Raw genomic sequence first — 21,572 nt, 5'->3', positions numbered from 1 at the left:
TTTGGATTTTAAGGAAAAATAATATAATAATTGATTTAATTTAAAACCATAGTTTATAATTTTTCAACACTCAAAATTATAATAATAGTAATATTGTTATAAAGATATTTAAAGGAAGGTTTTCAGAATATACTAAATAATTCTACAATGAAAAAAAAACTAAAGTAATTAAAAATAAAACTATAGGTTTAAAAAAACGGATATACGAAAGTCCATGGACTCATTTACCCGTAACTTTAGTGTCGTTATTACCGATGATTCGTGTTTTGAAATATAGTGTTATCATCGTGGAACGGACTAAATAACAATAATAACATATTTTGCAATCGTTTGTCACTTCAACGTTATATGTAAAAGTAACGTAACAGCCTGTAAATAACTCGATTCACGTCATTGCTCCAATGCGAATTGGTATATATATGGATATTTATCATTATCATATCAGCCGAAAGACGTCCACTGCTGGACAAAGGCCTCCCCCAAGGATTTACACGTTGGCCGGACTTGCGCTACCCGCATCCAATGGCTTCCCGCGGTTCGTTCTAAGTCGGCCACCTTGTAGGGGGCCTGCCCATGCTGTGTCTTCCGGTTCGTGATCGTCACTCGAGAACCTTCCTGCCCCAACGGCCGTCGGTTCTGTGCCCCACATTGCTCGCAGAACTGACGTGTGTGGAACGACGACGAATGTGGGGCACATTGTTTTGCGAGCAATGTGTCCCGCCCACTGCCACTTCAATTTAGCAATTCTTCAAGCTATGTCGGTTACTTTGGTATGGATATTTATGGCAAAAATTAATTAAACAATTGCAGGACGGATTTTAGGAGGATTTTATGACGATATTAGTCTTCACTGCTAAAGAAACTCAGAGGTGCTTGCCTGAGTTTGAACTCATTAGGTAAGATTTGAGTGTTATAATGATAATGATAGGTATTAGATATAAAAACTTAGCCTATGTAATTCCCAGGGGATTAAGCTTGCCTTATATCAAATTTTATCATATTCGGTTCAGTGGTTTAGCCATGAAGGTGAAACAGACAAACACTTTCGTATTTATAATATTAGTATACACGCTTATAATGGCAATATTAATTTCACCATGGCCAACTTTAAAAAAGTATTTTCTTTCAATTATTACCCGTCGCCATCTTATTTAGTCAGCTGAGTTTGAAAAGCGAGATTATTTAAAAGGAATTCTGTTTTCTTCGGAGAGAGATTTTATAATCGTGTTTAATTAAATAATGATGCTTCAGTGGCATCGAGTTATGTTTAATCGATTACGGACCACTCACGTTAACTATTTAAATTATTTTTAATTGAATACTTTCTTAAAATTAGAGGATTTGTAGTTATTAGTTGATGTGCTTAATGAGTTGCTGATTGGCGAAACAATGCCATTTTTATTTTTTGAATGTCAAATTAGTAATGACGGAAAGAGAAAGTCAGAGCTTAAGAGTGCGCCTTAAGCCAGTAAAATTTTATTATATTTTTTTCACCCGCCCTTACACGCGGCTCTCGGCGTGCGAAATATTCTTGAAATTATAATTTTATGAATATGATATAGTTATTTTAACAATAATATGATAATTAATACAATGCGCTGTAATATTTTTTTCTTAGCCTGCTTAACAGTGCCGGTGCGATTTAATTTAAACATGTTTGCTGTAAAGGTTGCATGTGACAGAAGATGTGGTGCGTGAAAGTGCAGTTAACGCCAAAAGAAAGAAAAACGTGTTTTGTTTCTATCGATAAATGTTTATAATCTTATGATTTCGATCAGACCCAACCCTTGTAAATATAATGTAGTTTGCGTACAATATTTTATTTTTACTTCGAACTGGATAATACTATATAAAATCAGAGAAAAGATTAGCCATTTTGGTTTATACCACCACCCAATGAAGTAGAAAGACGCTTACAATATTAGGGTGCAATTTGAAAATATATTATATCTTAGATCCAATAGTTAGTAGCGCATTGAAGGGGTCGTTGCACTGAATGGCTAAAGTACCATTTGTCTCTGGATAAAATGACTTATTACCATAAGTTGGCTTATTTGCTTTCGTCTAACTAAAATAAATAAAAAAAGTAATGTAGCTTGATGCACAGGCTGTCGGTACGAAGGATGGATACTTTCATACCGTTACGTAGAAACAGGTAGTGTTGCTTTTATTGTTATAATAAAGAGAGGATATCTCTCATATTCACCTTCAGTGTTTTTTATGTTACTTTTACGAATATCTAGCTATTATTACCTTCAGGCATATTTTAAGTATTAAATGAAATGATACTATAATACTAATTGTTCTTTTTTATGTGTTTGTTTATGAAGCGACAACATCGATGATTGTCATATGTAATGTTTTGTGTTCATACGTTATATCATGTTGTGTTATTTCGGAGAACTGACTAAGTTAGCCTTTTCGGAGTCATGTTTTTTAAATTAAATTACCTTGATATATTACCGCTAATAAAACTTTATGGTATAGATATTTTGTTTAATTAAGCAGCAAATTAAATTCGATTATACTAAGTTTTAATATAATATATTGTTTTAAAACCATTCCAAAATTATCATTTATTGACTATGAAACCAATTTAGTTTAGTTGAGGTTTCTTTTACTGACCGCCTAATTATCCTTCTACGGGATTCAGACGAAACACTATGTAAATATAATATGATATTTTTTTATAATTTAAGTATGATAATAACGAACAAACCTTAAATATAGACATGGTCTAGATACGTCACTTACACAAGTTGTGAGTTTGTGTGTTCGCATGTCTGTACGTATCTTTATTCCTTGTATGGTTGATGGCCTCTCGATGCACAACCATACTCCGATCAGTTTCAATATCCAAAAGCAGATTTAACGTACTAATTCAAATCTGCTATTACGTTTCTATATAATAATATTAAAAGTCGAGTGCACATATATAATACCAAAAACCTAAACCTAATCATTAAATTATATTGATTTTAAAGTATATAAATACATAATGTCACTTACATTCGACATCAACAATGATCCTCTTGGACACGGAAGGTGGTACCGCGTTAGTGGCGATGCAGAGGTAGGCTCCCATTTCCGTGCGACTGATCCGTTGTAAGCTTAATGTGTCGCCTTCATATACTGTTACTGAAACAGAAGTTTTTGTAGAATATCGACCAAAGAACAATTTGCTTGATTGAACTATTCGTTAATCATTAAAAAACAGGTTAGCTTGTGAAGTTACAAAATTACATTTTTTTTTATAGAATAGGAAGCTGGACGAGCATATGGGCCACCTGATGGTAAGTGGTCACCAAACGCCCTTAGACATTGGCATTGTAAGAAATGTCAACCATCGCTTACATAGCCAATGCGCCACCGACCTTGGAAACTAAGATTTTATGTCCCTTGTGCCTGTAATTACACTGGCTCACTTACCCTTCAAACCGGAACACAACAATATCATGTATTGCTGTTTTGCGGTAGAATATCTGATGAGTGGGTGGTACCTACCCAGACGAGCTTGCACAAAGCCCTACTATCAGTAAAACATAAAACATGCAATAAGTTATGCAAAGTTGATAATATTATAAATAGTATATATTTGCTTCTTGTATCAATGTTTCCCCAGGTAAATACGAAAGTTAAAAACTAGATTCATGTAAACGAATCTGATATCCTGATAACCTATTCAGAATTTTCTTTTTAAGAAGTAGTACTTTTAGAAGTACTTTTTTTACTAAGTATTTATTAAATGGTAGTGACTTTTTAAATAAAATGAATGTTACATAAAAATATCATGAATGGACTTTTAACTAGAGAAAAACTGTTCATAATATCGCCTTTTTTATCTTGAGTTTTTCTTTAAAACATCAACAACAAAAAAATGTTGACAATTATATCACAGAAACATTTCTAAAGTTTATTTAAACTTATCGCTAGTAAACGTGAAGACTCCAGGGATGAAATTGTAAAACTGCTTAATGAATGGACTCTTAAAGCGCTTCAAGCGGCAAAATGGAGTCAAACGTTCTGTGTCAGTCTTAAATCGCAAACGCTTTCATCCACTCCGAACGAACTCTTTCCATTAACGCCAATAAAAAGCGGATCCGGGAATATAAAACCAAACAAAGGATTAACGCTGGATGAAAACGAGAACAGTTTTGGAAGTAATTAAAACATCCAGTGAAACCTCACGAGTAATCATAGCATATGCGATTGACGCAAGGGTCACACACAATTAGTGGCAAGTGCCACTCACCGACACGGGTTAATTTCGCCGATAAAAGAAAATCACTTGAAAAACAATTTGGAGCTTTGTGGCCTGGGACCAATGCTTCAACGGTTTAATCTGAATATGCCTTCATAATTATCTTTAGCTATTTTTGTGCTCACTTTGTATTAGAATGGTTTTAACAGGCTTAATTGCCGTGTCAACACCAGTCTTGCATTTGATAAAACACAAACATAACGCTTTTACCACCAGCATCCTGCCGTTTTAATTAAAAATAAGTAACATAAATAAGTGTCTTTTCTGTAATGTATATTTAGCTGAATATTTATTTATTAATCGTATTGTGATATAAAAATTATGAAAAAAATTGAAATGTATTTTAAGGAATTTTGCAACACAGCATACTTCGAACATTGACCTAATTTTTTAATTTAAAATTCGTCAACCTACTTGCGGATTTCTGAGATATTTAAAAGAATAATTTTATGATTTCTTAATTATTATTAAATAATCGGATAAAATATTTAGAGGAAATGGAAGATAGCTCTATTGTAAACTATATTATATACAACTAACTTAACTAGTTTGGTAATTTAGATATATAGAGGGACCTTACCTTTCTTCCTTTTGTCCACGGATATGGGCTGACCATCCTCTCTTCGCCACATTATCTTTGGTGTCGGAAAACCATCAGCTTTGCATACTAGGCTAATATTTTGATTCTCTCTGACGGCTACCGCTGATTGTGTACTTTCTTCGTCCAGTATATTCGGTGGCACTGTAAGAAAAAAAACGAAGTGCAATATAGTCTGTTTTATAAAAGAAAACTTTACAAAAGCTACAATATGAATGAAACATAAAGTCATTTTGAGAGCATTCTTTTTTTGGTCATTAAATAGTTTCGTTAATTGGATTAATAGAAATATTTCACAAACATTCTCCCATTTTAGGATTATCACTACTGATTATGAGAGGATTATAATGATTAGTTACATTTACTACGTCAGTAGTTAACAATGTAAAAGCATTGAGGTTAGAATTTAAACTGTGTTTAAACTTATAATCTGTTTTTATTCGAGTCATATTTCATTATAAAATGTCATAATTTATTTTGAGAACAATAATTCTTAATACTGATTCAAAATAACGCCGAGTAGGCCTAGTGCTTAGAACGCGTGAATCTTAACCGATGATTTTGGGTTTGAGCCCGGGCAAGCATCACTGAATTGTGCTTGTAAAATGTGCTTAATTTGTGTTTATAATTCATCTCGTGCTTGACGGTGAACGAAAACATCGTGAGGAAACCTGCATGTGTCTAATTTCATTGAAATTATGCCACATGTGTATTCTACCAACCCGCATTGGAGCAGCGTGTTGGAATAAGCTCCAAACCTTCTCCTCAAAAGGGAGAGGAGGCCTTAGCCCAGCTGTGGGACATTAACAGGCTGTTTTTGTTATTTAAAATAAGTTAGCTCTTCAAATAAAGCTCTGTAAATAATTCAGAACATTATCTATTTTAAGGTCAGTATGACGTATCAATGGATCTCGATCGAAGGTTAAAATTAGAAATCTAGATTGACTTATGGCCCCTATTTTAAATCGTGATGATGGTTTTTGCAAACAGCGGGACTTGATGGGTAATATCTCACGTTGTAACTTTAAATTTTCAGAGAATTCAAACAACTATTGTCCGGTTACTAATGGTAGAATTGTTGACAATCAACGTTGCATGTCGCAAGTGACGTCATAACTGAAACGACTTTGCTGGATTGTTGTCCATAACTCAATAAACATCGCTCACTACTATAATAACGATTCGATATATAAAGAAATCAGATACTCAAATTAATTTAAAAATGTATATAACGCTATTTGTCCAAAAAGTCGCACATTATCCTCCTGAGGAAAAAATTGAGTTACACCATTGAAATTGGTACGACCAAATCATGACCCCAATTAAATAATGTATATCATTAACAATTGTTTTATTTGTTTTAAATCAATATAATCTTATTTTAATTCGTCGAAATTTATAACTTTCAAACTATTGCCAACACTATACATCTGTGTCATCTGTGGTTTCCTACTATCATTGCACGTAATTATTTTAGTTAATTAACCATCAATATGGCGATTAAGCTCTCATAGTGTGCTAATATTGTCAATGATAGTTGTATTTTCATACTAATAGACTTTTATTCGTTTTATATTTCAATTACTATATACTAATAGATGGAACAATTATGTGCTAATTTCTTCTATTCTTATAATTATGTAGCATATATTATTTTGTGATAATTAATTTCTTAAAAAAAAAGCCGAGATGGCCCAGTGGTTACACTGTGTTTAAACTTATAATCTGTTTTTATTCGAGTCATATTTCATTATAAAATGTCATAATTTATTTTGAGAACAATAATTCTTAACACTGATTCAAAATAACGCCGAGTAGGCCTAGTGGTTAGAACGCGTGAATCTTATCCGATGATCGTGGGTTCAAACCCGGGCAAGCACCACTGTATTTTCATGTGCTTAATTTGTGATTATAATTCATCTCGTGCTTAATGGTGAAGGAAAACATCGTGAGGAAACCTGCATGTGTCTAATTTCATTGAAATTCTGCCACATGTGTACTCTACCAACCCGCATTGGAGCAGCGTGGTGGAATAAGCTCCACAACCTTCTCCTCAAAAGGGAGAGGAGGCCTTAGCCCAGCAGTGGGACATTAACAGGCTGTTACTGTACTGTATTTTCTTATTTACGAGAACGATTATGATAACATTTTATTTGTTCCAACAATTTAGTTAATAAATCTACCGAAGCTGAGTTTGATAAGCAAATGCTTATTTACTCCTATAAAATATTTAATTGCACATTTAGTTTAAGGAAATTAGAGAATCGAGTTTTTGTTTATAGATAAATCCAGCTTTGATTCAGCACTATATAATATAATATTTCAGAAACTGTATGAGAATTTTAAATTTTAAAGTTGATAAAATTTAGCCTTTATACCCTTTACATCGCTGCTTAAAGTTTCACGGATGAAAATCTCAAGAACTTTAAATTCCAGTGGGACGTGATATTTCAGCAGTTACTGTACAATCGTGCAAGTTTGCGGTACGAGAATTTTTAAAGAATAGGAGAATTTAAAAAGTAAGTGGTGCTCTTGTATGCTCGGTACCTACGTTATTTGAATGGCACACTAATTTGTGGAAACCTTTATTTCTGGGTACTTATACTGTTGAATGGGTATTTTTTTTTAAATTTTTGAATTATCTCTAATAAATTCGATAATTAATTTATAAAAAATAAAATAAAATTAGCATTTATTTTAAATCTTGATTTTGCACTTTAAAATTTAAAAATACACAAACCCTTGAAATAATTTAAAAATAAGCAATATATAGGTATTGTTTGCAATAAATTAAACAATGATATAATAATTCATTTTAGTATTTCAATTAATCGTTGTTTTGAGAACTTATTTTATTATTGGACGTATACATAAATAATATTTTATCTGTAACGTGTGATCCTTTGGAAATCGAAACGAAACCTTCGCATTTTATTTCCACTTAAAAGTTTCTGCGAAATTGTGGTCGTATAAAAAGACTAAGCTATCCCAAATCGCTGGTTTGGGACCACCACGCCTACGTTGTTGGAATACGACGATGTTCTCTTGTTAAAATTACCATGAATGATTAATGTACTTTTATGCATTTAAATAGCATTTTTGTATGAATAAGTTTATAAGTTTTAGATACATGGAATGTACTTAGATTATGACATGGTGCAACTTAATTAGCTTACAACTTTGACGGCCTTATCGCTACACAGTGAGCTGTTCCAGGCAACCGACATTTTATTAATGGTCCTTTGAATATACTTACAGATATATTTATGACTCTTACTTAGTAAAAATAAGTGTTAACAATAATGATCAATATAATGGTATAATAAATAGTCATTTGTTCTCATATTATTCCAGAATTGCTTTTTTAAAATTTATATCATATTTTTAAGCAGCAAACACAAAACCAGTAGCTTTTATGCTATGTTATATAAATAAAAAGGCTATTCTCTAATCGAAATTGCATTTTACGCTATTTTCGTGTTTTAACCGCTTGTGTCCGCGACAGGTGCAACTCTGTGGAAACGTTGCAAAAAATTAAAAAAACTGAAGTGATAACTTGAAACTGTAAAATATATTTGTCCTACATCTATTGGCACTCCAAGTAATAATTCTATCCCTTTTTATTTTATAACTCTTTATTTATCAAAATACACAGTATGTCGCAAACTCGGTACGAAATATTAATAGATCTTAATTTAAATATATAATAGTAATATTTACATAAATTTCAATCATTATTATACTCATTTATTTCCACAACTTAAATTATTTGTTCTTTTAACGATTTCATTGTATTAACATTAGCATGTCTGTGACGCGAAGCCACGAGTCTATCCCCTACGATAAACCAGCTCAACGCGCCTAAAGAAGTTTTCACTTCAAAAGTTATAGTAGGTAATAATTATACGTCACGATGCAATGTTTAAAAATATGGAACAATGATTTTAAATAAATGTACTTATATATAGTATTTTACTTAATATTAAACTCAACTTAATGTGCATAGGCGATTAACTTGTTAAAGATGATCGTGTATACATTACAGCGCGATTAAGAAGGTAAGGCGTAGCGCTATTGTATGGATTGGAACTATATATTTTATCTATTACATATTTTACTCAAATATCTTATTTTTTCTCATACTGCTTACCTACGACTTGCAAATATCCAACTTGGCTGATCATCGGATTAGTATTCACTTGACACATGTAATACCCGCGATCTTCTTGCTGGACTTGGCTAACGTGGAGTAGCCAAGTCATGGCATTGTCGTGCGACACACTGAACCGAGCGAGTCGGGTGATCACGTGACGATGAATCGTCAGGATCATCTGTCTGTCTATATGAATCCAGGCCACCTGCAAGCAAAATTTCTTGTTAAAATTAAATACCAAGAATATAATTTCACCATCAATCACAAATATATATATTTTTTAAGGTTTCCGTTACTAAAAAGAAAATAAATTCTTCTCCTCTATTTTAAATCTTAATAGCCAAATCATTGTGAAACGTAATTTTTCGTTTCTTGTTTCATATTTTTAAATCAAGTAAAATTATGAAATATGTGTAATAGTTCATACATACATGATAATTATTCACGTTCTGCTATCGAGAACATTACTATTGATATATTACTTATATTATTATAAAGCTCAAGTTATTGAAGGGGAGTAACCCAAGCCACAATAAATTTAGTTCTAACTCGATAGGAAATTGAATTCCAACCACATACAGTGTCGACCCATAATGTGCTTTACATATTGTTTCTAATTTTATATCCAATTATATATCGTATCTTGAATTATTCTGATAACTATCGAATAAGATTATAATACTTAGCTATTGTATATATAAAAGTGGTAATCAAATGAATAATATATAAGGAAAATATTAATAGGCGTTATTATAATAAACTTGAAATCAAATACTCTTAATCATTCCTAATCCAAAATAAACAGAATCAAACAATAGATACCAACTTTGCTGATATAAATTGAAACGCAAAAGCTAACATTACGGGATTTCAAAATCTCGAAACCGAAACACAAACAAATGTACATTAAGCTGGAAAACTAGCTGAAACTCAACCGAGCACGCATCGTTGTTTACTTTGACGGAGTCACAGTCGCGTTAAATTTACCCGAGGAGACCGCAGACGCGGGCCGTATCGTGCCGCACTGCGCACTAGTCAATAGGTTGCATATTTTATGAGAGTTCTCAACTTGATTCCGTGTCTACTTTTGAACGTAGCGGTATCCGTGGATCTGTAATCAGAACTGATCGATCGTATTGTTGAAGTAATTTACTCCGATGGAAAGTTTTAAGAAGAAGTTGAAGCGGATGGAATAAAGTTGCTAGTAAATATTGAACGGTGTTGTACAGGTATCGAAATATTTATTGACGGTAGAGACAATTTATTTGTAGAATTTTTAAAATATTAATGTTTATCACAGGAATACTTCAATTATAGAACAAGCAGGTCGCATTCTAGAAACTAATTCAGTTTTTACACAAACGGAAATTGTAATCTTTAGTTGCTATTAATTCAATTATAGTTATTCTGGAAACTAAACTGAAATCAATGCTTTATCGAATGTTTTGCATAAATCTATTTGAAGTCAGTCTGGTTGAGTTAATAGAGCAAAGGTAACCTAAGTTTAATACCAACCAAATCTGCGACCGATGAATTATGACATCAGGAACTCGACGGTATTAATGGCTTCGCTCCATCGATTATATAGCCATTAGCATCACCTGACCTTTGTGAATATAGACACTTAAACTCCCTATCATTTATTTACTAAATCTGTTTATGTCACAATTATTCTTAAGCCTAAAGAAATTTCAGTTTAAATTATATTGCAAGTTGAATTAATTAATAGGAGCTTAAAAGCGTTCATCGCGTTCCCAATTGTGTAGGTTATTGCAATTGCAAATGAGTTGGTTAATTGGAAAACGTCAACCAGAAAAGTGGGTTAAATGTTAAGTTCCATTTATCAACATCTCGACTTAGAAACACGTTCGAGTTAATTGATACCGTCTTTGGAAGAGCAAAATGTATAGGCATTTACTAACCTACTATTGCATCAACTGATAGAATAAGTATTATTTTATTTTATAACTATATATATATTTTTAAATGGAGTCAAAAGCAATAAAATGTAGAATCTTGATGTTACAAAAACTCTGATAATATAACATTTTAAAAATATTTAAACAAACTTTTTGGGATGGTCGAAAAACTATGCTAATCTATGTTTTAATGTTGCACAGTTTGTACATTAAACATCCACAGTTAACATTGGCACCCAACGTGGGACTTATGTAAAGCTACCCCCGGGCATGTACTGTAATTGCTTTACGCTCAACAACTTAAACGCGCTGCATACAAATATTGGAAATGGCGCATTCACAAGACAAGTGTAGCTGCCATTTTAGGGTTTAATCCAGCAAAATTCGGTATAGCCACATAGAGTGAGCTTAGCTTTGTTTTCGATATTTATTTATTAACTCCTTATTAATATGAATTCGATGTTGAAACTAATTATAATTTTATTATACAATTTTAGTTTCCATACATATTTTGTATGAATAATAAATGAATCTGGAAAACTACTACCTGCGCTTTAAGTACTAATTGTAAGTAGTCAAAGTTTCAGATAAATATGACGAAGACGACGACGGCTCAGAGTATAAGTTGTCATACCAAGTTTCACTTAAGTCCATGTAGTAGTTTCATCTTAATTCGCATCAGTGTTGTTAATAATGTATGTATTAAATTAAAATGATTCTTACTTATACTTTACTTATACATTAAAATAATATTATTATGATTATTATATTGTATAAATGATTTGATACATTAGAAGTACCAAACGAAAATCTCAACAATTCATTAATCAGTTTGCAAATATCCAAAACAAATAGAAAGAATCGCAACTCGCAACTTGTCTCTCTCAAAGCCACTAAGCCTCTTAGCCTTTACCCCCCTCACCTTCCTCCACCACATACTTAACGGCAATTTCAAGTAAACCACGCGTTATCTCGCGTATTACCCGAACTTTGCTCTCGAAGTGAGCAACTCTGTTTATGCGTACAATTGTTATGTTTTCGTTTGTTCAACGAATACTAAGTTTTGTTATAAAAACTTTAATAATAAAACGTTAAATCTTATGACATTTTGCGTGCAAAATTATTTTTATGATATTGCAACCATTATCCTGCCTTCCTATTCGTATAATCAACTTTCTTTTTTAAACAAATCTACTAACTATCATAGTTGGATAAGCAAGAACATGAAAAACGACAGACGATATTTTTAGCCCAATCGATGATACGACTATAGTATATACTCAAACAGTTCTCCCGATACTATTTAAAGCGCTGTAAAACAAAACACAAGCGAGCGAACTAATATAGCGGCTTTCAAAAGTCGCCATATTAGTATTAAATATAATAATTTAAAAAAATTAATAGCCACAATTTACTAATTACTTTTAATATAACCCTGTTAACGTATGATAACTTATCAATTATCATAAATTAACGCCTGACCTATTTGAAGAGCAAAACAATGATATTTGTTTTGCTCTCAAAGTTATCCGTTAGTCAGATAGCGTTGAAATTTATTAATCAAACAAGGTTCAAATATTTATTCTATCTGTAGCTTTTGTGGGAACACCCCTTTGTTATAAAGTAAGTAACAGCCTGTTAATGTCCCACCCTCTTCTCTACTTTTGAAGAGAAGGTTCTGGAGTTTATTCCATCATATCCAGATCCCCGCATGATATTTTCACCACCGAGAACGAGATGAATTATAAGCACAGTTATATTAAAATCATGAAGTTTCAGTGGTACTTGCAAGATTTTGAAACCGCAATCATCAGTTAAGATTCGAGCGTTCCATCCACTGGGCTATGACGACTCCCTTTTGAATGGCTGCAGTAAAATCATAAAAAGTTTATTATCAAGAAGGTACACAGGACCTAAACTATACAATCGATTGTGCCAAAGTTAAAGTATATTTGATTAGGGTCGCACGACTGGCGCCTGTACTCCCCGTGTGTACTCATATTTATTTTCTCCTTTATTTCCTTCCTTTTTGTATTTTTTTTTCAATATTTTGTACAATTGTATAAAATAAATATTTATTTTATTTAGTATATCATTCATCTATATGTTTTTATAATATTGCTTCTAGAAGTGATGAAGTGGAATTTATGTTGACGTACAATTTGTAAAATACATTTTTAATTTAAAAGTCATCACTTACTTCTATCCATTCGTTTAACTTGAGACCGGCGCAACGTAACTAGAAATATTCATGACTGTGGTATATACTCAGTAATTACTATTATCCATCAATCAAATTGCACAAGTATTATAGTACATTAAATACATTTAATAACAATAAGCAATATCCTTCATGACAGTCCACGATTAATAACATCACGCTTTTTTATAATCTGTCTACTCATAGCAAATATATTTACTGAGGCCTAACAAAAATTAGAACTAGTTAAAATATAAAATTGAAAAAATTTAATTACATAACTTTATCGCAAGAGGTAATCAAGCAGACGGGGCAAATGAACTTAGCGAACTCTTTACCCAAATCTACTATGACATAAAAAGAAATGAACTAACGTTACAACCCGTCCAATTACTCTAAAATTCCAAAGCACTCCATTACTACTTAAGTATTTACGAGGCGGCAGTATCGCGATAATAGGTCTCGTAAAATAAAATAAATAATTAGAGTCGCGGCAAATTCATGAATTACTAATTCCGGGTGCAAGACGTTGTATGGGGGAAGTAACACACTTTTTCGGATTTTTTTTTTTTTTTATAGATATAAAGGAAGGCGGACGAGCATATGGGCCACCTAATGGTAAGTGGTCACCAAACGCCCTTAGACATTAGCATTGTAAGAAATGTTAACCATTGCTTACATCACCAATGCGCCACCAACCTTGGGAACTAAGATTTTATGTCCCTTGTGCCTGTAATTACACTGGCTCACTCACCCTTCAAACCGGAACACAACAATATTAAGTATTGCTGTTTTGCGGTAGAATATCTGATGAGTGGGTGGTACCTACCCAGACGAGCTTGCACAAAGCCCTACCACCAGTAAATTGCTTTAATTTTATATATTTTTCCCTTTAAGGATACAATGATGACATAATAACTTTTTAAAATATAAAACGAAACAATAATATTGTATATCAAAGTTTTGTTTTAATAGAATAAAGATTCGAGTGACTTTACAATTAAAGACTAGTGCGAACGGAATAATACGAGAATTTTATTGGAATTATAATTCTCAATTATTTTTTACTCAAAAATGTATTCTGGCCTATTGATTAAGCTAACTGTGCATATATTGCACAAGTGTGGACGCAAACAAAGTAATTCTCTATTAGGGAATATAAATACATGCATATGTGATCTGGGGGTTTTTATTAACCTAATGTTGCTTAAGAAATATTGTTAATAATAATAAAATATTCGCAGCTATATCAATTTAATGTATACGGAATTTTTAGCCGAAAAAAATTCGAAGAGGCACCATATTTTCATACTTGATCAAATTTTTACTGGCGGCGGGCGAAAAACAGATAAATAACTGGTTAACTGCCCTTACCCGCCGCACGAGCATTTCTCGCCTGTCTGAGTACAATGATTACATATGGCCATGTTACCGTATATTGCGGATAATATATGCCGCGTAAATTTTAAAAAACGATACCACATCCGAACCTTTATTAAACAACGGTGTTACTGCTACTGGATATTTCGAGGTTATTTTCTTCGAGAGCAGTGGTGATTAGTGAAATTTTATTGAGTTAGAATAAAAGTGTGCTTTTTTGTAGTTACATTTTTAAAGTTTTCTAGGATAAGCATTTATAGTATATAAGGGTTTCAGAAGCTGGCAGTTACTCTATTAGAAGAGAAACAAATAAATCGCATTCGATAATTTTCATTTAAATCAATATCGTCGTATTTTCATAATATACACATAAACAGACATTCGGTTTTAAGCGATTTGATTTTGTCACGTGTATTGAAAACCTCATTATTAAGTTTTCTAGAAGTATCATTTTTACATTAAATGTTAAATGTTAACACACATTAAATGTTTCGCTACTCGATATATTATGTAATATTTACTCTACCCTGATCATCATCAATAACTATATATTTTAATTATTAAAATATTATGTGTAAGATAAGATAAGAACGTAGTATGTTATTACAAAACCAGCAGAATCACTTCGTTGTTGCTATTGTCGTGTTTTTACTTTGTATTCACGAGCTATCTATATTTTAATATCGAACAATAAGAAGAAAAGGACGAACTAAGAAAACGTGTGTTGTTATTATATATATAACTCTTATTTATTTGTCCAAATGTTATTTTCTTTCGTGGTTGTTTTGGAGAAATCTCTTTAACTAAGCATTTTGTGTGAATATCTTTTTATAAATATTTTTTATATTTGTTTTACGTTTCATTCAATAAATAAATATAATCAATTTAAATTTCATGTGTGTGAGGAGTATGTAGTCGTTTAAACAACATTTTTCATTTGGTAATTATAATTATAACATTCATTATTTTAAAAAGCTTTTAATTTATTAGTACCTGAAATAGACTATATTACTATTGTATAAGGTTTGTATCTATATATACATATATGATATATTACACGATCGACTGTTCCTAAGTTAGGAAATTTAATGCCTGTGTTACAGGTAATTATCTGTACACAAATAGTCATAATTTTCCTCAAGAGTTTAAACATTAGCCCAACTGACGATTTCAATTCATGGCCTTTAATAATAACCAGTATCTGAATAAACTAGCCATTAGTGATATAAAGTGATAAATAAAATATAAAGATTGAATAAAATTTATGTGATAAAAGCCTATTTACATATAACATATATATGTATAATTAAAAAAAAAAAGCTTATTTTGTTTTGTTGTCCGTACTTGTTGTGGCTTCTACGGTAAAGTGTGTGTTGTCCCTCAGCGAGCTACTTTGCTCTGCCTCTGTTTAATTACCGCGGGGGTGAATTTTGACACCCAGTTTATTCACGCCACCCGGACTTATCGTACCGAGTCTGGAGATGCGGTTTACAGCTCAAGACTAATCAGAAACATCTAGAATTTGTTGCTTCATTTTAATTGTGTTCATTTAACATTAAGATAATATAAATAACGGTTCTTGGTTGTGATTATTTATATTTCAGTTGTATTGAATTCATTGTCATAACTTTAGCCTTTCTATATTGTCTTTGAAGCTATACAAATATTATGTAGATAGGCTTAGTTACATTTTATATGAAAAATATCGTAAACACGTTCACATGAAATAAAGGTAATATCAGATTGATACTGCTTAACTTGACTTAGACCTTATAATTTTACGTGAATCGTATCCAAGAAGTTTTACAAGAAGTTTTTTGAATGGTACAAAAATGTTATAAAGGCATAGTCAGAGGTTCTACACGCTACAAAATTTGCGAAAACAAATAATTTTGAAATAAATTACATGTATAAAACCAGTATCAGTGTGTAGTGTCCACTGAGCAAAGGTATATAATATCTCGCGCTCAGCGATGAAGAAAAACATTCTGAGAAAACTGCATGTATCGGGTGAAATTCAGCCACCAAACCACAACGAACAGCAAAATAAGCTGCAAGCCATCTCCTCAAAAGAAATTTCAAGTTGTTCTAAGCTCGGTAGTGGGACATCTAAAGTTACATTTGCAATTACTTTACTACTGGAAAATCTATATTAATATAATAAATGCAAAAGAAATTCTGTCTGTTTGTTTCGGTTTCACAGCTACACCACTGAATTGATTTTGATAAAATTTAGTACACAGCACGTTTAAGCTCCATGGACTGACTTAAGTTACTTTTATAAATTATTTAAATGAATGTACTTATTTGTATAAATTTGTACAGTTAATATAAATAATTGATTTAAATTAATGATAAATATTAACATTATATATGATACTTGGATTTATACAAAGAATAAAGTACTTTTTCATTAAGCCGTTCGTAACAAAGAACAATTAAAGCGTAAAAGAAGACTGAATGGGGGTTAAATTCAACCCTTTGTGCGGTTTCGCTCATCGAATCCAGTTGACTTATAGCATCTTTTTTATGTAATTTTTAACGAATCTCAGTAGAGATTTTATTTTACTATATTTATAATGAACTTGTGATTTTATTCGATTTTAAAAATAAAAATGGTTAAACTTAATGATTCATACTAAGTACTTTTTATACTTAAGTGGATAGAATACGTACAATCTTAACCGAAGATAGCGGAAGTAAAACTCGGTAGGTACCATCCCAAAGGATTATCCTTTCTTTTCTACCACGCCGTTTCAATGTGGAAGATTTTCATTTAACACATGTAGGTTTCTTTACGGTGTTTTCCTTTACCTCCAAGCAGGCAATTACAAACCCAAATTCAGTGGTGCTTGCCAGGTTTTAAACATTCTGATAAGATTTTGAAGTAATCACTCAGAACTAGGATCTAGATTACAATAAGGTTAATACCATGAAATTTTTATTTGAAATGGTCTGAAGGAGATAGTTTCACTCCCAAGGTATATTATCATGTCATAAAAAAATAATTAATATCTTACGTATTAATAGGCGCAGGTTACATATCAATGTACATATTATATATGCATTACTTAAAAAAACATTAACTATTTCACGTACAGGGTTACAAGCGATCCTTATAAACACATGAAACATGCCTCAGCGAATTATAACAGCGAGATAAGCTCGGAATCTCTAATTATTATCTAAACGACAACATACGAGCAACTCATGAATAATTTAATTGGTTCGCTGCAGTCCGAATGGAGGTTAACGGGCCCGAGTTCACATCACGTGCCATTTTCTGACAGCCTAGGGGTCCTTGTTAATTTTGATGGTGTATTAACCGAGTGCACTCGCGTCTGCAGCTTGAAGCGTCACGAGCAAATACCGTATGAGGTATTGATAGAATTAATTGTTTGTGGTCGTGTACATACAACGTTATCTAAACAATTTGGTAATAGTTTATCGTTTGAAGCAAAGTAAGCCGTTAAATATCCCACTGAAAACACATTTTCTGCTGCAGAAAGATGGAGAACGGATTATATGATACATATTGGGTAGAATATCGAAGACGGACAGGACTTCTCGCGACATTTCTGTCACAGCAAAGAAAGAGATTACATTAAGACTTTTTTTTACATTAAGACAAGGCTTGCGTATTAGTTAAAGGTACTTTAACAACTTTTAAGGTTATATACTTATTGACGAGTACCGCCTGGTTGTTGAGTTATATTTGAGGAACAAATAAAGACCCATTTTGAAGTCAGTTTATATTTAATTTTGGAAAAATAAAAATTAAATTTTTAATTATTGTACAGATTATTTAAATGCGTGTCTAAATTGTTTAAAAAAGTTAATGTATATGTTAAAGCATAAAAAATTGTTTTTATAATTCCTGGAATAGCAAATACAATCTGTCCTATGAATTCTCAAAAATTTAACATTATTTCGCCTTTAATATTGAGGCGTAAAATTTAATAATTAAGTACACGACTCAATTAAGTAATAATTAAGTAATTTTAATAACATTTATGACCCAGATAGGATGCGCCTTTTGGGATGGTTCGGAATAATATAACGAGCTGGCGTCGTCGTATCTAATATTTTTCATATTAATTTAATGATTGTACAACCCGTATTATACCTCTTGTACAGCCTAGGATGCCAAATAACCAAAGAGTGTGGGTTCATATCAAGTTGAGAGCCACTGATTTGTCATGTGCTTGATTAGTGTTTATAATTCATCTCACGCTCAGGAAGGAATATATCATTAGGAAACCTGCACGTGTCTAGTGAAATTCAGCCTCAAATGTCATATCCGCCAACCCGCATTAAAATACCTCATTGAAAAAAAGCTTCAAAATCTATTCTTGAAGAAGATATTTGAAGTTAACTTAAGGTCTCGTTCGTGTCAATTATTTATATATATAGGCCTCTGCATCTTTGACAGATGATTTAAGCGGCATCGCGAAGGCACTTGCGTTCATGACTGAATAGACCAATGCGAGAGAGGATCCTCCGGCCGCACTTCCGACAAGTGTATGCGCCCCCAGATGGGCGGGGGTTTGAAGCCCGCTCATGACGCCTAGTGCGTTTTTCTTTTAGTAGGTTTAACCAGTCATTGTCATGCTTTGATTGACCTTCGTGAATAAGGCGTCGCCACTTGGCACGGTCCTCTGCCAGTTCCTCCCATCGATTGCTAGGGATGTTAAACGCAACCATATCACGCTTAGCGCAATCTTTGTAACGGAGCATAGGCCGCCCAACAGACCTCTTTGCATCCACAACCTCTCCCAGTAGTATTTGCCTTGGAAGACGGGTCTGCTCCATTCGATGCACGTGTCCCAGCCACCGTAACCGTTTTTTTTTGAGAATGGCCATGATGCTAGGCAGCTGTGCCTCGCCTAGAACAGACCCGTTTGTCACGCGATCCTGCCATGTGATGCCCAGAATGCTCCGAAGACAGCGCAAGTGAAATGTGTTTAGTCGGCGTTCTTGTTTTGCGTACGTTGTCCACGTTTCTGCTCCATACAAGAGTGTGCTTAGGATACATGATTGGTAAACAAGCATTTTCGTTTTTACCGTAAGGTGTCTGTTATCGCAAGCCCTTGAACAGAGCCTCCCGAACGTAGAGGCTGCTTTGCCGATGCGGAAGTCGATCTCTGCATCGAGCGAGAGATTGCTCGACAAATGCGACCCAAGGTAGCAAAATTTGTTAACCACCTGTAAAGGTGCGCCGTTAAGCAAGATGACTGGTTGCTCTAAACATCCTTGCGCTAAAATAACGGTCTTCTTGTAGTTTATGGACATTAAAAAGAGGTCGCACGCTCTGGCAAATTTGTCCATTAGACTCTGGAGTTGAGCTTGGTCATGAGCAACGAAGGCAGCGTCGTCAGCGAAGAGGAGACTATCTACAAATAGGTCCTCCCTGTAGCGTTTGGACTTGAGCATTGAGATGTTGTACAGCCTACCATCGGTTCGCGTGTGTAAGTGGACGCCTTGCTGTTCATCTCCAAAAGCAACCTTCAGAAGCACTGAGAAGAATATTCCGAACAAGGTGGGGGCCAGTGCACAACCTTGACGAACACCACGGCGTACGTCGAATGGCGTGGATGCGTTGCCATTGTGCAGGACGGTAACTTCCATACCTTCGTGGAACGATTGCACTATCCTTAGGAGTTTTGGGGGGCATCCAATTCTGACAAGAACCGAGTACAACCCCTCTCTGCTCACGGAGTCAAAAGCCTTATTTAGGTCTACAAATGCAATGACTAGGGGGGTATGTTGCTCCCTACACTTTTCTTGTAGCTGTCTGAGTGAAAATATCATGTCGACAGTTGACCGTTGGGATCTAAAACCACATTGTGCCTCAGGGTATACGCGGTCGGCGAGCCTTTGTAGTTTGCCTAAAATGGCCCTGGCAAAGGCTTTACCGACGATGCTAAGAAGAGATATTCCGCGGTAACAGTTGCAGTCGCCACGATCGCCTTTGCCTTTATAAAGAGTGACGATGTTAGCATCTCGCATATCCTGAGGGACGTAGTTTTCTTCCCAGCACTTAGCCAGGTGGTTATGAAGGATGGGCAAGAGGCACTCAAGCTTGACGACTTCGGTGACAACATCGTCTTTTCCGGGGCTCTTTCCGCATTTGAGCTTCTTGACGGCCAGATAAAGTTCCTCTACTGTGGGTGCAACGTCTAGCTCGTGCCAAGTTGTCAGATTCGGGACAAGCTCCATTGCTTCTGGCTGAATATCCACTGGGCACGAGTAGAGCCCCTTGTAGTATTCTACCCATCTTGCCATCTGACGGGTGCTGTCTGTTATAACAGAACCGTCGGTTTCCTTGAGAGGTGCCGTCTTTTTTGGAGTAGGTCCAAGAGCTCTTTTGATGCCCGCGTACACCCCGCCAATATCCCCCGCGTTTGCGCACGCTTGGATGCTTTGGCAGAGCTCTGTCCAATACGCATTTACAAAGAAGCGCGTGCTACGCTGGAGTGAGGCTTTTGCCTTCGTGAGATCTTTACGCGTCGCATCGCAAGGGTTAAGGCGAAAATTTAAAGCGGCTTGGCGTTTCGATTCAATCAAGGGAAGTAAGTGCTTCTCGTTTTCTTGAAACCAGTCGTAAGATTTTGCCTTTTGATAGCCAAAAATCTTGCCTGCAGTGTCAGTGAGAAGAGACTTGACTTTTTCCCATTCGACTCGCGCTGATGCCGTACTATCCCAAGTTGCAACTTCTTCGCGGACGAGTTCCCCAAATGACTCCACTACTTCCATGTCACGAGTCTTGAAAAGATTTATCTTTTTTCGACCAAGTGGCTTGGAAGAATGGACTCTTCTAGGGACAAGTCGGACTTTAGTAGCGACGAGGCTGTGATCGGTGTCGCAATCGGCACTGTGAAACGCCCGCGTGTGGAGCGTTTCCCGTAGATCCTTCCTTCTTGTAAGAGCAAGGTCTAATTGGTGCCAGTGTTTAGATCGAGGGTGCATCCACGAGACTTTCCGCATCATTTTGCCTTTAAAAAAGGTGTTGGTAACACACAGCTGGTGCCTTGAGCAAAACTCCAACAGTCGTTGTCCGT

The 21,572-nt window shown here is 34.1% G+C and overlaps 1 protein-coding gene across 4 annotated transcripts in view; it reads right to left on the bottom strand.

Moving 5' to 3' along the window:
- Positions 1 to 21,572, bottom strand: part of LOC126768666 (lachesin-like) — an 81,144-nt gene that overhangs the window by 16,798 nt on the left and 42,774 nt on the right. For 3 of the 4 annotated variants that reach the window (XM_050486899.1, XM_050486901.1, XM_050486902.1), the window contains exons 4-6: positions 9,010 to 9,217; positions 4,842 to 5,003; positions 3,010 to 3,138 (exon numbers count right to left, since the gene is read on the bottom strand). In XM_050486899.1, the coding sequence (XP_050342856.1) occupies positions 3,010 to 3,138; positions 4,842 to 5,003; positions 9,010 to 9,217 (499 nt within the window). The remainder of the gene's footprint in view (positions 1 to 3,009; positions 3,139 to 4,841; positions 5,004 to 9,009; positions 9,218 to 21,572) is intronic. The other variant, XM_050486900.1, reaches the window with a different exon arrangement.

This window comes from Nymphalis io, chromosome 5 (genome assembly GCF_905147045.1).
Source record: "Nymphalis io chromosome 5, ilAglIoxx1.1, whole genome shotgun sequence".
Lineage (NCBI taxonomy): Eukaryota > Metazoa > Arthropoda > Insecta > Lepidoptera > Nymphalidae > Nymphalis > Nymphalis io.
The sequence above is the reverse complement of the archived record's forward strand: the minus strand, read 5'-3'. Positions and strand labels throughout refer to the sequence as shown.